The sequence below is a fragment of the Lipotes vexillifer genome, unplaced genomic scaffold, assembly GCF_000442215.2.
Source record: "Lipotes vexillifer unplaced genomic scaffold, Lipotes_vexillifer_v1.1 scaffold1067, whole genome shotgun sequence".
Classification (NCBI taxonomy): domain Eukaryota; kingdom Metazoa; phylum Chordata; class Mammalia; order Artiodactyla; family Lipotidae; genus Lipotes; species Lipotes vexillifer.
The window spans coordinates 783,253-802,596 of NW_006775205.1; the positions used below are offsets into that span (position 1 = coordinate 783,253).

General features: G+C 42.5%; 1 protein-coding gene across 3 annotated transcripts in view; it reads right to left on the bottom strand.

Annotated features, from left to right (window-relative positions):
- The window catches only part of LDB2 (LIM domain binding 2), a 388,388-nt gene that overhangs the window by 230,300 nt on the left and 138,744 nt on the right, over positions 1–19,344 (bottom strand). For all 3 annotated transcript variants that reach the window (XM_007449816.1, XM_007449818.1, XM_007449817.1), the window contains exon 2: positions 16,288–16,390. In XM_007449816.1, the coding sequence (XP_007449878.1) occupies positions 16,288–16,390 (103 nt within the window). The remainder of the gene's footprint in view (positions 1–16,287; positions 16,391–19,344) is intronic.

Below are 19,344 nucleotides of genomic sequence, written 5' to 3' on the forward strand. Positions count from 1 at the left end.
AAAAAAAAAAAAAAAAAAAAAGAAATGCTACCTGTGGACCTAAATTCAGCCCTTTTAAAAATGTATCAACTTTCTCAAGTAATCAGGATCAAAAACATAATTTGATAATGGATAGTAGTTATAATCAAGTTTTTCAAATTCTATTTTAGTTCTGATTCATATACCCAGATTTACAGGACTTTTGTCACCTCAAGGATGGTGAGTTCTGCCTTTCATTCTGAGGCAGAACGTTTCACTTTGGAAAACTGATTTTTTGGAAAGATATTTCTTTTAAAGCATGGTGGTCTATCAACGTGTTACGTTCATCACTTCCAACTAGTTCTGGTTTATTCATTCAACAAATACTATTCAGTACCAACTGTGGTGTCAGGTGAAGTGTTAGGTATAAGTGATGAAAAGATGAAGAGGCTGTAATCACTGTCTGAGGACATCGGCAGTGAGGTTCCAACCAAGCATTGTGTAAGCAGACAACCAGGAACTATGAGAGCCACGGCACGATGGATGTGTCTGTCACATGTCACAGGCACAGAGAGAAGCGAGCAATCAATCCTCTGGAGGGAACTAGGGAGAGAGGTGGGCTCTGAAGAATGAGCTCTGGTACCCCCGGTAGAAAAAGACAAGAAAAGCATCCAAGCTGACTCGTTCTATCTCAAATCTAAAAACCTCTTCACCATGTTTGCCCAAGAGATACATGAGAACTCTGTGTTCACTTTAATTTGTCTTTTCTCCAAGGTACATTTATTTCTGAGAGTTTTTTCACCCTTTATAACTTCCTCAGAGAAGTTTATCTTGACACCCCACCCCCTGCTACCTCCACTGCCACCTCTGCAGAGATTGGTTTAAGCCCCTGATTCGCTCTCATGGCATCCCATATATTTTGCTCATAGCACTTATCACAACTGAAATTAATTCATAATGAGTGTGTCTTTATTAGCTCTCTATCCCTTGACAATCTAAAGCCTAAATTATCTAAGAATTGTCTGGAGTCTAGATTCTAAACCTCATGAGGGCAGACAGCCAAGGCTGTCTTATTTACTGCATCTCCTGAGCAAAAGCAGAGTGAAGGGCACAGAGGAACATGGTACATATGTGTTCAACAAACACACGAATGAGTAAGAGCACTGTTTCTTACACACATGGTCTTGGGCTCTTTAAGCTCCAGCCAGCTCCAGCTGGTTTCACATACAGCTTACAGCACTGAACCTGTAGAAACAACTTTTCTAAGGTCCTGAAGGGTCACCAGAGGGAGGATTCAGAGCCCTACAAACAAAGGACACATGGCCAGGCCAGAATCTCCCCTTCTTGATGAGTCAGTACATTAAGAAGCAAAGGACACTCATGGAATCAGACAGTACTCATCACATTCCCTATAAGTTTCATGTCTGTTAAAAACCACGGAGCAGTTCCTTAGAACCAAGTTCCAGCCAAACCAAACAATGAACCTTTTTCCCCAAATACCTTCTTTGCCTCCCTTAGGATGTGCTTCTTTTTTTTTTTTTTTTTTTTTGCAGTATGCGGGCCTCTCACTGTTGTGGCCTCTCCCATTGCAGAGCACAGGCTCCAGACGCACAGGCCCAGCGGCCATGGCCCACGGGCCCAGCCGCTCCGAGGCATGTGGGATCCTCCCGGACCGGGGCACGAACCTGTGTCCCCTGCATCAGCAGGCGGACTCTCAACCACTGCGCCACCAGGGAAGCCCTAGGATGTGCTTCTTCTACTCTCTTCCTTCCTCACTGTCCCTGCTCACCTCAACCTCCTCCTGCCCAAACCCTACCCATTGTCCCTGACATGCCTCTCAAGCCCCCTAGCAGTAAATCATCTGTCTTCTTGGGCTTCACAGGGCACTTTACCCTTATTTGGTGACATTTGCCAGGAAGTCTTATATCATAACTATGTACTTGTCTCATTTCCCTGGTAGGCAGAATTCTAGGATGACCCCCTCCAAGATTCTCACCCGCTGGTATACACACTATGCATTAATATCTCCTTCCCTTGTGTGTGAGTAGGACTTGTGACACTGATGGTATATAACTCCATGATTATGTTACATGAGCTGGCAGAGGGATTGTGCAGATGTAAGTAAAGTCCTTAAACAGATTAAGTTCATTGAGAGACATGATCCTGGGTGGGCCCTTCCTAATCAATCAGGTGAGTCTTTAATGTCGGAGATTCAAAAGGAGAGATACTCCCATTGGCCTTGAAAGACCAAGCTTCCATGTGTGCAGGGGACCATGTGCCAGGCAACAGTGGGAGGCCTCTAGGACCTGTAAACAGTCTCTAGATAACAGCAAGCAAGAAAGCAGGAACTTCAGTCCTACAACTGCAAGGAACTGAATTCTGCCAACAGCCCTAGGTCTTAGAAGGGGTCGCAGTCCTAACTGACACAGTGATTTCAGCCCTGTGAGACCCTGGGCAGAGGATCCCGTTATAGCTAGTGCCTGGACTCCTGACCCACAGAAAATGTGAACTAGCAAATATGTGCTTTTTTAAGCTGCTAAGTTTGTGGTCATTTGATATGCTGCAACAGAAAACTAAAACACCTAGTCAACAGATGATCTCCAATTTTTTGCACAGCACTGAATTCAAAGAATTTAGTGACATTTCCTATTGCACTTGACTCTGATTTTGAAGATGATCCAAAGATCAAAATTAAATCTTATGTGGTCCCTATAAGCCATGTTACTTCTAGACTCTGTTCAATAAAAAAAAGGAGTATAGAACTGTTAGCTAGTCACTAAGTGGAGTCTTACATTTTATAAAGAATCAAGAGACATGAATTCAATCCTGGCTCTATCACAATCTATCCAATTGCCTTGAACAAGTCAAAGCCAGCTCAACTTCTTGGTATGTTATCTATCAATAGCTATTAAAATAGCTACTACTTGTTGACAAACTCTCATGTATCATGGACTGTATGTGTATTATTTATAAATACCATCCTACCGTGGCCAGAGAGACTTCATGCTCATTTTATAGATGAAAACGGTGAAGCTCAGAGAGATTGGGTATAACAACCAAGGTCATGCGGTTACCACAGGACAAGGTCATAATTTGAAGGTTGTCTGTCTCACAGGCCCGGGCTATTAAACTGAGGGGTTACTGAAAGGTCCTCTCTTTTTTTTTTTTTTTTTTTTTTGCGGTACGCGGGCCTCTCACTGTCGTGGCCTCTCCCGTTGCGGAGCACAGGCTCCGGACGCACAGGCCCAGCGGCCATGGCTCACAGGCCCAGCCGCTCCACGGCATGTGGGTTCTTCCCAGACTGGGGCACGAACCCATGTCCCCTGCATCGGCAGGCGGACTCTTAACCACTGCGCCACCAGGGAAGCCCTGAAAGGTCCTCTCTGATTGGATCATCCTAGAGATATAGATGGAGTGTGATTTCCACAGCATGAGCCCAGGAAAAGACTCTTTCCTCACACCTAGAAGTGAGTCACATCTGAGTTGCTGGCAGTACAAACGTGTCCAGGTTTAGACAATGACAGAGACTCAGAGCCCAGGCAGGGAGACTGCACAGATTTAAGGACTTGTTTACTTAGAACAGCAGAAAGGAAGTCAAGCGTGAACTTTCTGAGCTTCAAAGACAGTCTCAGGGCCCCCTTGGGAATAAGCATAAATCTTCAAATTTATCCAAAGTTTAGCAAATTCACAATGACAAATGTAACAGTTCCTCTAAATTGAAGTTCATCTCTTGGCAGTTTTGGAGGCTTGGAGAAAATGCCAGCAACGAGGACTTGGAAGGAAATAAATCTTTAGATTCCCTGAAAACATAGATAATTATTGCGGAAGACATATGGAGGATCCCATACTGCGTTGAAAAAGAAAATTTATAAATGTCAGCTTTGAGGCAGCAATGTTGGAAGGATTGAAGTGATCTGCACATAACTCGAAAAGAAAAATATGCTGGGGATACATATTCGCCATTAAGAACTAATTCTCCTTAACTTGTGCTATTTCAGGGCGGATTGGATGAGGAGAGAAGGGAGAAAGGCTCCAGAATTTAGAGCAAGAGGTTAGATTTTTTTTTCATATCCAAACAGGTAAAATTGAAAGATTCTCTACTGTTTAAAAAAGATGCTGGTAAATGGGATGGTAAAGGGGACACAATATGGGTACTGAAGGCAGAAGAGTTGAGTCCTGAGTCTCTGAGATCTGAGCCTCACCTTCTTCATCTCTACAGTACAAATGGTCAATATAATACCCACTCTGGGCTCATAGCAAGGATGGAATGAGATACAGCCACCTAATCCTGCTCAGCAAATATTAACCATGGGCCCCCCTCTTCATCCCTTACCGTGGCAAGCACTGAGGCTCCAGAGAAGAATAAGGCCCCTCCTCTCCCTCGACGAGCTTACAGATGGTCCTGATTTGTGAAAGGATTTTATAAACTGCAAAGCATTATCAGAATGTTTGTCATTTAAACTCATTAACCAATCCAGGAGGTTACTGTTGGACACATTCGAAAAACACCAAGACAAGAATCCACTAAGAATCTGACTTTTTTGCAAATTAGAAGATCATAGAAAGAATTACTTATTTTGGCCTAAAAATTGGAATCTGTAACTGTGTCTTTTCTGACAAAACCACAGCTAATAGTGGAGGATCTTGATTTTTTTTTTCCTTTCCAAAGGGAACGAAGTAATAAATAAAACTGGAATTCAAAACAAGCAAAAGTAGGAAGAGAAACAGTCTCATAGGCCTTCCTCGTTTCCCTAGGGATGGGTCTTCTTCCCTGTGCTTCCTGGAGGCTCTGAAAACAGTGCCCAGTTGGCAACAAAGCCCAGAGCTGAGGATGGGGAGAATACCATGGAAGCACCAACTGTCAAGAGATGCATGGCACCTCAGGAAAGATATTACGAACATCTAATGAGAAATATGCAACTTCTTAGAACTTCCGTAACTAATGTCAGTGAGGCAATGCTGAAGAGGTGTCTGGATCTAATAAACCTTTTAATATTTTCACAGCTGGGCCTGCTTGCACGGGACTCATAGACCATTTTCTTAACTAAGGCATGGTGCTGATCTGACATTAGTTTAACAAGGTAATTATCAAGTGAAGAATAGCAGCCGCACTGCTGTGAACCTGAATAATAATGCTCATAATTACTGATTTTTGGGTCCATCTTTAAAACACAATAATAGAGGACTAAGTACTAAAGCATTTTATTGGAAATACATTCAGGTACAGTGTCCAGAAGTGTGGAGAACTATAAAGGATATAATTAGCAGTTTATTTACATAATCAGTCAAACACCGTTTATCATTTCTCTTATGGTCCCATTGAAGAGAAGCAAATAAGCATGGGAACATTAAGTTATTTTATGCAGGCAACCTTAAAAAAGTTGATAATAATTAACTTTTTTTAAAGCTTGAAAGTTGAACTGTCCTAAATGCCTCAGTTGAAAACTGAATAGTGTCGCTGACTTTATCAAACGCTAGCACTCCTTCACATATATGACACGACAAACATTTCCAAGGGAAATTTTACCTGGACAAATACACCTCTCAGGTAACTAACTTCAGTTTTTGGAATATATTCAAAGCTTGCATTAATTCTGAAACAACACACAAATTGTCTTTTACTGAGAACATCTTAAGTGGTCGCTTTTTATCTGGAATATGACAGTAACATGGAGATACCATGTATGCCTGTGAGGAAACACCTTCCCAAGCATTACTGACTAGGCTTACCTCATAATTAGATTCTGGAAGAACTCTTACCTCTTCACTGCTGCCCGTGTAACTAACCCATTCTGGCATAGCAAAATGATGTATTTTTTAAAGTAAAAAAAAGACAAACAAATTGCAAATCATATAACTCAAAGGCAGGACTAAGTAAGACACATGTATTTTTAGAAAAGTCTGCAAAAATAATGTAATGCTCTGTTTGCTCTAGATAATATGGAGAAATTGTCTCGTAAAAAGGGAATGGCTTTATTACCATGCTCCTAGGTGACCTTACTTCTTCCTTCAACAGATCTTCAGAGTGATTATTAGTGTCAGTTGTTGTCAATTTCAAGTCCTCCTGACTTATTGAAAAGCCAAAGATAATGTTGCATCAGGGAAGTTCTCATCAAAGAATATATTAAAGGTAGCACTAATGGGGATAGGACCAACCTCATAAAAGTAAATAAGCACATTATAATGGTTGGGTGAAGCTGATTCTCTTGGAATGAATAATAAAAGCAAAGTATATGAAGGTACCAAGCTCTGCAAGCTCCTGAGTTCAAATACTCCAACTCAACCACCCTGATTAAACAGTAAATAATGAAACATACCCTAACGGGTGATTTTGTCACCGAGCCTCTATATTCTTCATGAAATCCACATGAACATTGATTAATATAGTTGCAGAAGAAGGCTAATTTAACTTGACTTCAACAAATGCTTTATTTTACCCCATATGCATAAATAAGGTGCATTCACAACCTGAAAACATACAGCAAAAGTGAAGATTAAACTAAACATAGGCGTGTGGGGAGGATGCTTCAATCAACTCATGCCGCGAAACAAGAATTTCACCAACCAATACTGTACAAAGGAAATACTGCATACATCTCAACTTAACCCTGATTTTTCAAAACGTTTTATGTTAAAAATGATATCAATCTTACATTTGGATATAGAATCTCAAAATGTGGTGGTGAGCATTATTAACAACAGGTTGATAAACAGAGGCAGAGAGCATCAATAAGAAAAAAATCTGGCTAAGATCTGCTACTAGTCAAGTCCTAGAAACAATAGCTCACTAGACCTTTAGCTCCTCCAAGGCAAGAGATTTTGCTCATTCATCTTATCACCAGGGCACAGAAAGATGACATATGGAAAGTCCTTGAGAAAGGTTAAATAAATACATAGATGTTTCAACTGAAATTATGTCCAATAAGATCCGTTCAGTAAGAAGATTTATGTATGGTTGCTGAAGACTGCTTATTCTATGAGATTTAATGACACAATTGTACTTACCAGGAAAATTGGCAGGCTATGTAGTGAAATACTCTACTAACCCATGGCCCAAAGCATTAAAGAAAAAACAAAACAAAACAAAACAATCAGTCCTAGTATTGTAGGTTGGGTAGATGTGATTTTGATTTGGTATTTAAATGTAAGTCTCAGTCTTGGTTCTGTTTGTGGACAAATTTCCAAATTGCTCTGTGACATTTCTGTTACTCTATAACACAAAATGTGTTGCTGCAACTGGAGATTGTGATGGTGGAAAATTACTGAAACATGGGAAAAAACGTATGCTCAGTGATGTGCCTGTGGGATAAATAACCAGTTCCTTTGGGTCATATTTATACTATATACCAATGCTGCATCATGTATTCAGTCCACAGATATTTACTGAACATCTTATATCTGCAAGGTACTGTGGTAGGGTGTTTTCTGTCATGGCTTTAAGGAACACAAGGGTTTTAGGTTAGAAAGAAGTCTTCACCAGTCTAGTCTTTTTCTCCTGGAAGCAGATTTGATCACCTTCTTTATATCCCACAGTACTTTGTTTGCCCTACTCTTTCACTGTGGATGCTGTTGCATTAGAGTTACTTGTTTATGTCTATCTCCCTTGTTAAACTGTAAGCTCCTGGGCTTCCCTGGTGGCGCAGTGCTTGGGAGTCCGCCTGCCGATGCGGGGGCATGCGGGTTCGTGCCCCGTTTCGGGAGGGTCCCGCGTGCCGCGGGGCGGCTGGGCCCGTGGGCCATGGCCGCTGGGCCTGCGCGTCCGGAGCCTGTGCTCCGCGGATGGGAGAGGCCGCCGCAGTGAGAGGCCCGCATAACGCCAGGAAAAAAAAAAAAAAAAAAAACAAAAAAAAAAACTGTAAGCTCCTTTAAGGGAGATGATATTACACACTCATGTGTGCTCAGCACCTGCCCAAGTGTGGCATAGTCAACTGTGGAGGGCCTGCAATATGAACTTTGGATTTAAATTCAGGCAGGCTTTAGCCTACACCTCCCCCCACCCCGCCCCAATGAGGTATTTTATCCTTTAGGTGGGACTCATGAGTCCAGCTGCTGAATGTAAGCAGAGGCAAGACTCATGTGCAGAACAGGACCAGGTAAATCTCTTAAGAGTTTTTTCCATATAATGTATCATGTTCACACTCCATTGCAGCTGCTCTGGAGTTATCAAGATTTCATATTTGAGTGTGAACTGGGGTCCTTCAAGTAGGGCTGCCAGCTTTAAGAAAGAAAGACACAAGATGTCCAGTTAACTTAGAATTTTAGATAAACAAATAATTTTGTAGTATATGTCCCAAGTATTGCATTTGTATACTTACATTTTATCTAGCAACCCTACCTTCAAGATGATGAGTAAATTGGATGTAAAGAGGGTCAGGTAAGATGTTTCTCAATAATTTTTTTTGTTGAGCAGAACATTTATCTTCTCCAGCCCCCAGACAATAAATGCCAGTAGCATTACCTATCATTGTGATAATGAAAAGTTGGCCACATTCATCCTCTTACCCACTATGAGGTAGTGCCTTCTTGGTTTGAGAACCATAGGGAAGCTAATGAGAGTAGGAACATACCCCATGAAACCAAGAGTCAGGAAATGTACATGCCAGGACCCCACAGACATCATAGTCACACAGAGTCTCAAAATTGGACATGATGTCCATTTCCTGGCCAGTACCTCATTCAGACCTCCCAACCAAGCTCTTGAGAATAGGTCTGACTTTCTCAAGCCTGCATATTTGACAATGAATTTTATCCCCATGAGAAAAGATCCAACAATCCTCCCAGATTTCTTAACAGCTTGACATATAAAGGGAAAATAAAGTCACCAAATCCTAAAGATCAATTATAAATATGATGATAATTATACCTTCAACTTGTATAGCACTTTACATTTATTCAAAGCACTTTTCTGTCCATTATCTCATGTGATTATTCGTGTGGTATTTATTAGCAGATGAGTGAATGGGATGTCTGCTCAATCTATCGTCATGGCCAATTTGCAACACTTGATACCATCAATTTGAAACCACAAATGGGAAGAGATTCAGGCTCCTTTTTCCCTTCAGAAGTCTGTTAGTTCATCCATCAGCTGTAGGCTTTCTCTCAAGTCTTTTTTATAACTAATCCCAGATTTTGCATTAATATTACAAGAATATTTTCTTTTTGAGTTACTTAGTTGATTATGTTAATTTAAGTAAGAGTTTGTATTAAAACGAAATTAAAAGTAAATGAAAAAATTGGTGATGAACTTCCTTCCTCTCAAGACCATCTATCCCTCTCAATGTCTGGGAAAAAGCGAGAATTCAGTGCATTCTGAATGCATGAATCAATGAATGACTGAAGGAAAACATGAACTTCAAATGAATGTCTGCTTTAGTCCTAACTTAATTTACTCCAGATCTTGCCAGCCTAATGAAGAATTCTGTTGAGAAGGGTCACTCACTAAAATCACAATTTCAAAGACTAGAGCTTTCTAGAAATCATTTAGTGCAGCTCATGCAAAGGAAAGCATTTTCCAGAGTCATCTGAGACAAAGACATCTATGTCATTATGTAACAAAAAATGCCACAATCATCCAGTAACTAACCATCAAGGACTACTCTGAGGAGGTGCATTCTTTTCTCTAGGATTAATTTTGAATGCAACCACAGTTCATTTCCTTTCATCTGGTCCTCAGTCAACAAGACATAGAGCCCAATGGTGCCTAGCACAGTGCCTGGCACTTGAGAAGTATTCAGTAGCTCCTAGCTCTCTGAGCAAAATAGGGGATGGAAACGTCACCCTCTGTTAGACAGGTGTAACAACTGTAATAGTTTGGGACTTGTTTAAGTCGTCATCTTCCATAATGTCAAGTTTTCTTCCAGTTGGTCATTAAATTCTTAAGAGTTCCCTATAGAAGGAAGACAAGTCTGATCTGGCTTTGCCCAAAGCCAGAGATTTTCCTTCTATGCGCTAAATGATGGAACAAGTAACGGAAACTATCCTCTATTTTAATTCCAAGTGACTGGCATATCATAGGTTTAACTCATTCTCTTACTCATTCATTCATCCATTCATTTATTCAAGCAATAAATATTTATTGTGTGTTTTTCCCAGACAGCACTAAGCTAAGGTACATGTTACTTAATCTTATTTAATCTTCACAAGTGTCTTATGATGTTGGCATTATTATCACCTAGACATTATGTATAAAGAAACTGAGGTTAAGAAAATCTAGGCAGGACGCCCAGCATCAAGTCATAGGCCTAACTTCGCACAGCTCTGGTGAAGCAGAGGCTCAAAGGGATCCAGAGTCCGTGATTTTGATCTCTACCTCCATAAATGAATAAAAGAAAAGGAATGCAAACTTTTCAGAGGAACAAAGTTACTTTATAGAGGAAGAGCCCCTGGACTAATTGGCACATGTCTCTTGAGGAAGCTAAGGGTTTTTAAACACTGGCCGCACAAGCCCGTACATTTCCAGATCTCAGGTGGATTCTTTAGAGGTTTTATCCATAGAAAAGACATAGGCGCAGATTCTGGTCTTATAAATCCTTCTCCCCGTGTGCTGTAGTGCACGCTCTTCACATGTAGCTTTTAAAAATACCCACGTTCACGCCATAATACTTATAAGGCGTGGTGTCAAAATGCTGATTCAAGGAATGATTTTCCCAGAAATATATTTCTAATCATGTAATATGATATTAGAGAGAAAGAGAAAGTGGGGAGAAAATGCTTTCAGAATTCCTATATAGCAAGCACAATAAAAACACAGCTGGACAAGGTGAACCAATAAAAAAACAGGAAAAAAAAAAAAGTAACCAGAGATAGGCAAGTTACTTGGGCCTTGTAGAATTTCTCTTCCTTAGGGGGACACATCCAAATACACCACACATAAAAACACATATTACAAGACAAAATTGAAGGACTCTGTCAATATTGCAGTGCTATCAGAGCTTTCAGGAAAAAAAAGGGAAATAGGAGAGAAAATGTAAAAGAGAAGCATCTTGTGAAGAAACGGCTCCACAGAGGGGCCGATGTGCAGTCCTTCAAGTATCTAATGGGACTTGATGACTAAGGAAAACAGAAGAAAACAGCTTGGAGAGCAATGACATATCCTAAAACAACTTTCTGCTTTTGGACAGTGAAATGAACCCCCAGCAGTCACAGAGGAAACAAGAATAGTCTTTGGCTCATGTGACTATAAAGGTGTGTAGTTCTGCCAGAAACCCTTACTGCAGAAAGAATGTGAAACTCAAGATGAAATAACAGTTGTCAGACGGAAAATTACTGGGACCCATCACCCTCAAATTACAAACAATATTTAAAGGATTAGTGATGATTGTATCTGAGTTGTCCTGGATCTCAATCTAGAGGCTGAGGTATGCTCATTGGAATTCAATTGAATAACAACAGCTATTTATGGAGCATTTTCCAAGCACTGGAAACTCTGCTAAGACATTTACATGTCATCTCATCAAACCCTCACTTTGCAGATGAGTCCACTGATGCTTAGAATGTGACTTAGGTCAAATCACTCAGGCAGTAAAAGACAAAGCTGGGTTTGAACCCAGGTTTCAGACCAGGAATCCCTGCCTGAACCACACACCTTTCCCTTAAAAAAAGCCAATAGGAAGTGCCCCCAAATAAGATGGCATTTTAGTATTTATGTCAACTCCCCCCCACCCCAATTTCCAAAGCAAGACCAACCTGGACATAGTTTAGTGTTTGGAGTCTTTAGCCCCCAAAGCACAGAACCCACACATTCTCAACTGCCCTTCCCTTCCTTTCGCACATCACTTACCAGTGATGACAGTGGGTTTCTGCAGTTGAAAGCCTGGGAGAGGATGATTTCTTCAATGTCGCAGTTCAGCATGAATTGCCCATCAGAAGCGTCTGTAGGCTCTCCACTCCCCAGCAAGCTCTACGTACTTGATAAGCACTTGCCAATGGCAAGCTTCTCCAATGCACAGAAGCTGTAGTGATGCCAATGTCGCGCATTGTTATCAATAATAATAGTTAACGCTGACTACCACATTCTTCAAATGCTCTGCAGTTCTTTGATTACATTATCTCATTTAATTTTCACTGCAAGCCAGTGATGGTAGTCTTATGGCCATTTTACAGATAAGGAAATGGAGGCTCTGTTTACCAATATAAGCACAGGTTAAGACCCAGGAATATTCACACTGAACTCTTGTGAGCTTTCTACTATATTGATTAGCCTCCCAGCCTCTCCAACGCCATGGGACACAGGAGAACTTTCTCTTTTTCTTTTGGCTGCGTTGGGTTTTCATTGCTGCGCAAGGCCTTTCTCTAGTGGAGGACAGCGGGGGCTAGTCTTCATTGTGGTGTGGGGGCTTCTCACTGTGGTGGCTTCTCTTGTTGAGGAGCACAGGCTCTAGGTGCGCGGCTTTAGTATTTGCAGCACGTGGGCTCAAGAGCTGCGGCACACGGACCCTAGAGTGCGTGGGCTTCAGTAGTTGTGGCACATGGGCTCAGTAGTTGTGGCTCGCGGGCTCTAGGGTGCAGGCTCAGTAGTTGTGGCGCACAGGCTTAGTTGCTCCGCGGCATGTGGGAATCTTCCTGGACCAGGGATCGAACCCGTGTCGCCTGCATTGGCAGGCAGATTCTTAACCACTGCACCACCAGGGAAGTCCCAGAAGGACTCTCTCCATGTATCTTTCCCAGCAAAGAAATATTTCCTGAATGAATCGGGAAACATGTATTTCCAATAGATGAAGAGCATGGCCAGTGTGGCCCTGGACATGGCCTAGGTTTCCTGAGGCGGTTACCAGTACCTTTACCCAAAATGTTCTGTGCTGGTCATCAGAAGCACGGAGACTGTGGGGCACAATTCCACTACATGCCCAGAAAAGGAGCAGAGGAAAATCAGTCCTCGCTGGAAGCTAATGGTCAGCAAGCAACCTAAGAACGGTTGCATAAGATGCGGAAGGAAAATCATACACCACGCTAGACTCAGAATTGCAAAACAAGTGTGCAGAGGGCTGAGACCCCATTCTTCTGCTCGCCTTGCCCTCTCTATCAAATAACACAGTAATTATTTGTGACTTATGTTCCTTGGAATGTGTGAATTGATGAATCCATTTCTTTCCTCTTAGCTGTGGAAGGTGTAGGGATAGGATGGCGGGGTGGCGGTGCCCCATCTCTGACTCTGGAGTTGGTCAACCTGAGGTCTAATAACTCACCAGCTGGGGCTCTGCGGACCAAGGAAGGGTCCATTTCCAGAAAGACACTTTTCAGCTCTACTGGTCTTTAACTACAGACCAGCTAATCAAGAGGGAATCTCTTACCCCTGGCCCTCTTCCCCACTTGAGATTCCACCTAACCCAAGCAGAAACCACTTCCCTGGACTGTTGGCTTCTCCAGCTGCTGGGGGAACACTTCATGAAGCCCCACAAGGCAGGGGCAGGCACATGGCCTTAGGGACACACATCCCAATTGCTACATGGTCCAGTAACCTTGTCTGTCTGGCCCCTCTCCACAGAAACCTCACCCCGGTCTTCTAGTAAGACATCAGTAGTCTCCATCGGCAATCCCAATCATATCCCACCTGGGGAGGGGGCCCACTCCCATCAGGAGAGTAGGGACTGGGGTGGGTGGAGCAATAAGATTGATACAGAAGAGCTTTCTGAAAGGAAGAGTAGTATATCTCCCCAACATAATTATTTCCTGAATTATTATATGTTGAGTCCCCCCCATATCCTAGAGCTTATTTGAAAACACCAGCAGAGCACTTTGGACTGAGTTCTTCCCATTTAAGTAAGTCCAAGGACATCGTTATGGGGATTGTTTTGCCAGCATTCTGTTTGGGATATAAACTTTTCCCCAAATGTCCATTCATTCATTCAATCATTCATTCAATGAATATTTATTGGGTACCTATGTTGTGCAAGTTTCTGTATTAATCTGAGAATTCAGCAATAAATAAAACAAAGCCCCTGTGCACAGGGAGATAACACTCTAATAGGTGGTGACAGACAACAAATAAACAAGTAAACACATATTACATGATTTACGGTAGCTTAGAGATAAGATCTCTTACAGCCAGAGGAACCCTCTGAAAAAGTAGACACGGGGAGGGAGAAGGAAAAGATTTTTCTAGTAAGGATTAAGTAAACCTCATCTAGAATATTTCTTGGTACCTAGAATGAAAGCAATATGGGGAAATGTTTTACATACACAAATGTAATAGCCAAGTCCTCTTTTCTTCCTCAGAAATGCAAAGCTCTCAGCTCCCTGCAAGGTCTCCAGGAAGTGCTGCAGCCCCAGCCCAGGCCAGCATGTGTTTTCCCTGCCCACCCGGCACAGTGTGCCTGGACCGTGAATGGGTTAAGGTGGCCGCGAGATGCTTGGAGCGCTGCATAAACAGCAAGTGCGTCAGGCGTTCTAAGCATCCTTCATCTTCCCTATCTCCCAGTCCTTGCTGTCAATCAGCTGTCACTTGCCCGCACATCAGCAGCGTGTGCACATCACCAGGCTGTCAGCAAAGCAGCTGATGAGACTGGGCTCCAGACTGTCGATCATCTTTGTTTCTCTTCGCCACTCGGGAAATATTTTGGTTCAGAGAAACAAAGAAACCTGGGCAACAACGGCTCGTAGTCAGGCATTTACTCCTGCACATGAATATAAGATCTTAACAAGCACTGATCATGCCTCACCCCCAAATGATGTTGGGGTCAGGGGTGGACAGAAGGAAGATTGAGAATCTGTTTTATTGGTAATTCTAGTTCCCTGAGCAGACCCTGATGGATTCACACACACACACACACACACACACACACACACACACACAAAAAGCACAGGAACATAAAACAATGATAACTTGAAGTTATCTGAGCTTATGCCTCAGAAAAAAATAAGACTCAGAGGATGGATGACTGCTTGGTTCGAAATTATTCACCATTGATCCAGCAGGATTTTGTGGATAGAGTAATTGTTGGATTGCCAAGTTCATTTATCTCCTAGGGAATTCTGAAACGGCAGCTTCTGTACCCGACTCTCCCATTTTGTAGGGTGTGAGGCTGCTTGGGAGCACCCACACCCAGAAAGCGAGTGAACTCATCAGGACCCCTGATGAAGTGGGCTTGCCAGTGCTTGCAACAGGTGTCATTATGTTGAATGTAAAGACATTCTGGAAAAGTCCCTTGTCTGGCACACTAGCTGCCCCTCTCATCCAAAATATTTATTAAAAATGTCCCAGCCTCTGAAAGCCCACAATATACAAACCTAAAGAGATGCTTCTGGCAACGAGTTTCAACTGAGCAAGCTGTCCTGCTTTCCACTGTTTTCCACTTTTGCAAAATCACCATCTATTTATTAGCATAATTGATCAACTCATCATACAATAGATCCAAATACTAAGTTATCTAAAGTCCTATAAAATTAAGGGAAAAAAAGCACTGGTTGTACTCTAGTGGCTTTGAAATACATTTAGCAACAATCAGATATTTTCATTGTGTATGCTGTTACCCCATCATTTACTCAATGCTCTGGACTGACTCATTTGTACATACTATGGTTGGTCCCATCATCAGCTCCGTGTTTGACACATTTGGGATGTTTTACCCTCTGACAGACAGATCCCTTCACGTGTGCAATGCTGATTTCTGAAAACGCATCTCTCTCTGATCTAACTGGACATTAATTGTCTTTGTGCCGACGTATTTATGCCTCTCAGTCTTACAGCACAACTAGCAAATCTGATCTCTGACAAGTTGGCTGAACCTAATCAGGACAGATCAGCTGTTACCCAAGGTGCCACAGGCTGTAATTTGAGGAACTTTACAGAGTTATCACTCGCCAGAAAGACAAGGAACTATAAATTCTGTCAACACGAATCCCAAAGTGTGTGTTCAAAGCATCTGTGGCCTCCCCCGCCCCCAAGAAAACATAGCACTTGTCAAATAAATACCTGAGATAATTGATAAGAGGGAATTAGAAGGATATAGCTGATAAAGTGATTGTGAGGATATTTTTTTAAAGGGAACTTCAGAAGCAGAACGTTGGGTGTGAAGTGTTGTCAAGCATAAAGTAGGGTCGCAGGGAAGAGATGGACAGCAAGTCTCCACAATTCAGCTACCACTTATCATTGGGGGGCTTGGTTCACATTTGCCTCGCTTTCTAAACTGGCAAATGCCCAAACATCCTAAGCTTCGAAGGAAATCTCTTGCTGCCGAGTCGGGCTGCCACCCGGTGACAGTGCCTTGATCAGAGGCAGGAGGCCGGGATTATTGTCAGCCTGTCAGCACTGTATTATTCTCTGAAGACCCCTGTGGTTTTCTTACAGGCGCAAAAAGAGGGAATATTAGAGAAAATAAACTTCTTTCTTACTGTATCGCTTTGGTCCATCTTCCAAACAAAAGGAAAGGGTTAATGTGGCGTCATCTTCAAAAAACTCGGTGGCAAACGCATCCCACCAGAGGTTGTCGCTATCCTGCAAAAAGACAGATCATTTATTTAACAGGCAAGAGTGGAAAAATATCTCAGAGGGGAAAAGAAAAGGGAAAAAGGCAGAAAAATCCAGTCATCGGTGGCTTGGGACTTAGCATGTGTGTGTGGGTGTTCTGGAAGGGGTGTGGGCAGGCGTGTGGTCACTCTTCAAATTAATTGCCTTAAATGGGGACTGAATTCCAATTCAATAAACGAGTTAATGCAAAGCAAATGAAAATTAATTCTCGAGGACATATGTGGGGAGATTTAATAAACGTATTCTGGAGCACAATGTGACATTTTTTAAGAAAAAGGATTTCCTTTTAATGTAAAATGCATTCAGCTTTTTCTCTCTCTTTCTCTTTGCTCATTTAGGAGTCCGATTTTACAAACAGAAAGCACAATATCACAACGAGGTTAAGGAGAGTACATTTTTTAACAATAATTTATTAAAAAAAAAAGTTGTGTGTGGCTTGTAGCCTTCCTCTATGCAAATATCCCTATAAAAGATACAGGTATTGCTACATGGATTTATGTAGAAAGACGAGTTTGTGCACAAGCAACCATCACATGCATATGGATTGTTCTTGAGGATTGGTTTAAGATTATAGGCAATCACTTGCTCGCTATTAAATCAGTTATTAAAAACAGAATAGTTCAGCAGAATGCAAACCATCCACATGAACTCTGTTTGTTTGTCTTGGGTTGAATGTTTCCCTTGCTCATCCAGAAAATAATTTGAAATTGGCCCAGTTGAAGGCCATTAAAATCATCGCTAAGCTTCAAGGGCAGGGGAAGGGCCTCCTCTAACAGAGAATTAGGAGGGTTATGCAAAAGTGTTACATTTAAAAGGGGGAATCATACCTGGGCCTCATTCTCTGTACAGTGCTCGATTTACCCTCAAATTCTTAAGCACAATCTTTTTACAGAGAATTGTTGGTTAGCGCCAGATTTCAGGGCAAGATGCTTCCCAGCTGCCTGTCAGATCAGGGAGGGACACAGAGGGGCCCGCTGCTCCTCTCTTAAAGGCCCCCACCCTGGGGCCCCAGCCAAGGTCTCACCAGCCTCTCTTCCTCCCATTAAGTTGTTCTGCTTATGACAACATTAAGTTGTTGTCAGTCCCGACGGGAATAAATAAGGGGCCACTGAAGAACGATGCTGTTCCTCTTCAGAAAAGAAGGAGCTTAGACAAATGAATGTCCTTGTCTCTTTTTCTCTGGCCTCCTCGCAATCGCCATACCAAAAGCCAACACTTTTCTTAGTAGAATACAGTAAATATAAAACCATTCAGGGGTATATCATGACTCCACATACAAACTACCCCCCTCCCATCTCCCTTCAGAAACAAATGTTTATTGAGCACTTATTACGTGCAGGCCCTCGGAACACACAGCAGGATAAGAGATTGGTCTCTACCCTCAAAAGGCTCGAACCCACTGGCAAGGCGCAGCCGACTGAGCATCAAACAGACAGCCTCGCTCCACACCTGAGACCATGGCTCAGGGCCTGAATGCTGTGGAAACTGTCAGAGCTTGTAGAAAAATCAGTGGGCTTGGAAGTAAAGAAGCAGCTGGGGCAAGAAACCTTATTTGGGAGCCTGGATACACAGGGTTTTTTTCATTTCAAATCGCTATACGGATGGAAAAAGAATAATGGTTAACATTTATTGAGCACTTACCACATGCCAAACACTGTTCTAAATACTTTATATATGTTTTCTCACTCGCTCGTCATTACCACCCTGATTCTTGGTTTTGTTTTGTTTTTTACCCTTGTCAGTACAATATCAGTTTCTTGTGAATAGGGGCTGTGTTTTGCCTGCTTCTCCATCTCCCAGGCCCCAGACAGTGACGAGGCCATGGTACTACTCAATGAAAGCTGTTCAGTGACTGGCTGGAACTGCTCCCATTATCATCCCAGTTTTACAACTGCAGAAACTGATTAGGTGGTGAAGGTAACTTGCCCAAGTCCACTCGGCCGATAAACAGCAGAGCTGGTGTTCACATGTAGCTTTTTAAAATACTCACATTCATGCCATAATAGTTATTAAGTGTGGTGTCAAAATGCCGGTTCAAGGAATGATTGTCCCAGAACTATTTTAATCATGTAATACGATATTAGAGAGAAAGTGAAAGTGGGGGGAACGCTTTCAGAATTCCTACATAGGGACTGGGACTCTCGGACATCTGAGATCTGCCCTGGTCTCTGCCAACTCATTTCTCTGGCATCCTTGGGAAGGCAAGGGCTGGGGTTCAGAAAGAAGGAAGGGAGATAGAAAAGGGCATATTTTGTCTCAGGTTGGTTTCTCTTCCAGCTCCTCCCTGTACTTACTGTCCCACTGCCAGGACTCACGCCCAGAAAGAGGCCGGCACCATGCGGTAGGGCAGGTGGTATTACAGCACTGGTGGAATTCGTCCTGTGGGCGATCCTCAGAGGATGCTCATCCCGACACTACCTCTTCCCAGCTATGTGAACTTGGACAACTTATTTTACCTCCCTGACCCTGTTTCCTTACTTGGAAATTAAGGATAACAATAATGATAATAATAACAACAACAGTAATAACTATCTTCACAGTAGTTGCAACAACAGTTACATTAATAATTATCTTGCAAGGTAGATGTGAAAATTCAATAAGTTAATGGCTGTAACGTGCCCAGCAGAGTGCCTGGAACACAGTAAAGATCAATACAATGCCCCTTTCCTACCTTTATCTAACATCTTTGACACCATTCCTAAGGGATGAAGCATTCCATGCTCTAAAGAACTCTACATCAAAAATGTTTATAGGGCTTCCCTGGTGGTGCAGTTGTTGAGGGTCCACCTGCCGATGCAGGGGACACGGGTTCATGCCCCGGTCCGGGAAGATCCCACATGCCGTGGAGCGGCTGGGCCCGTGAGCCATGGCCTCTGAGCCTGCGTGTCCAGAGCCTGTGCTCCACAACGGGAGAGGCCACA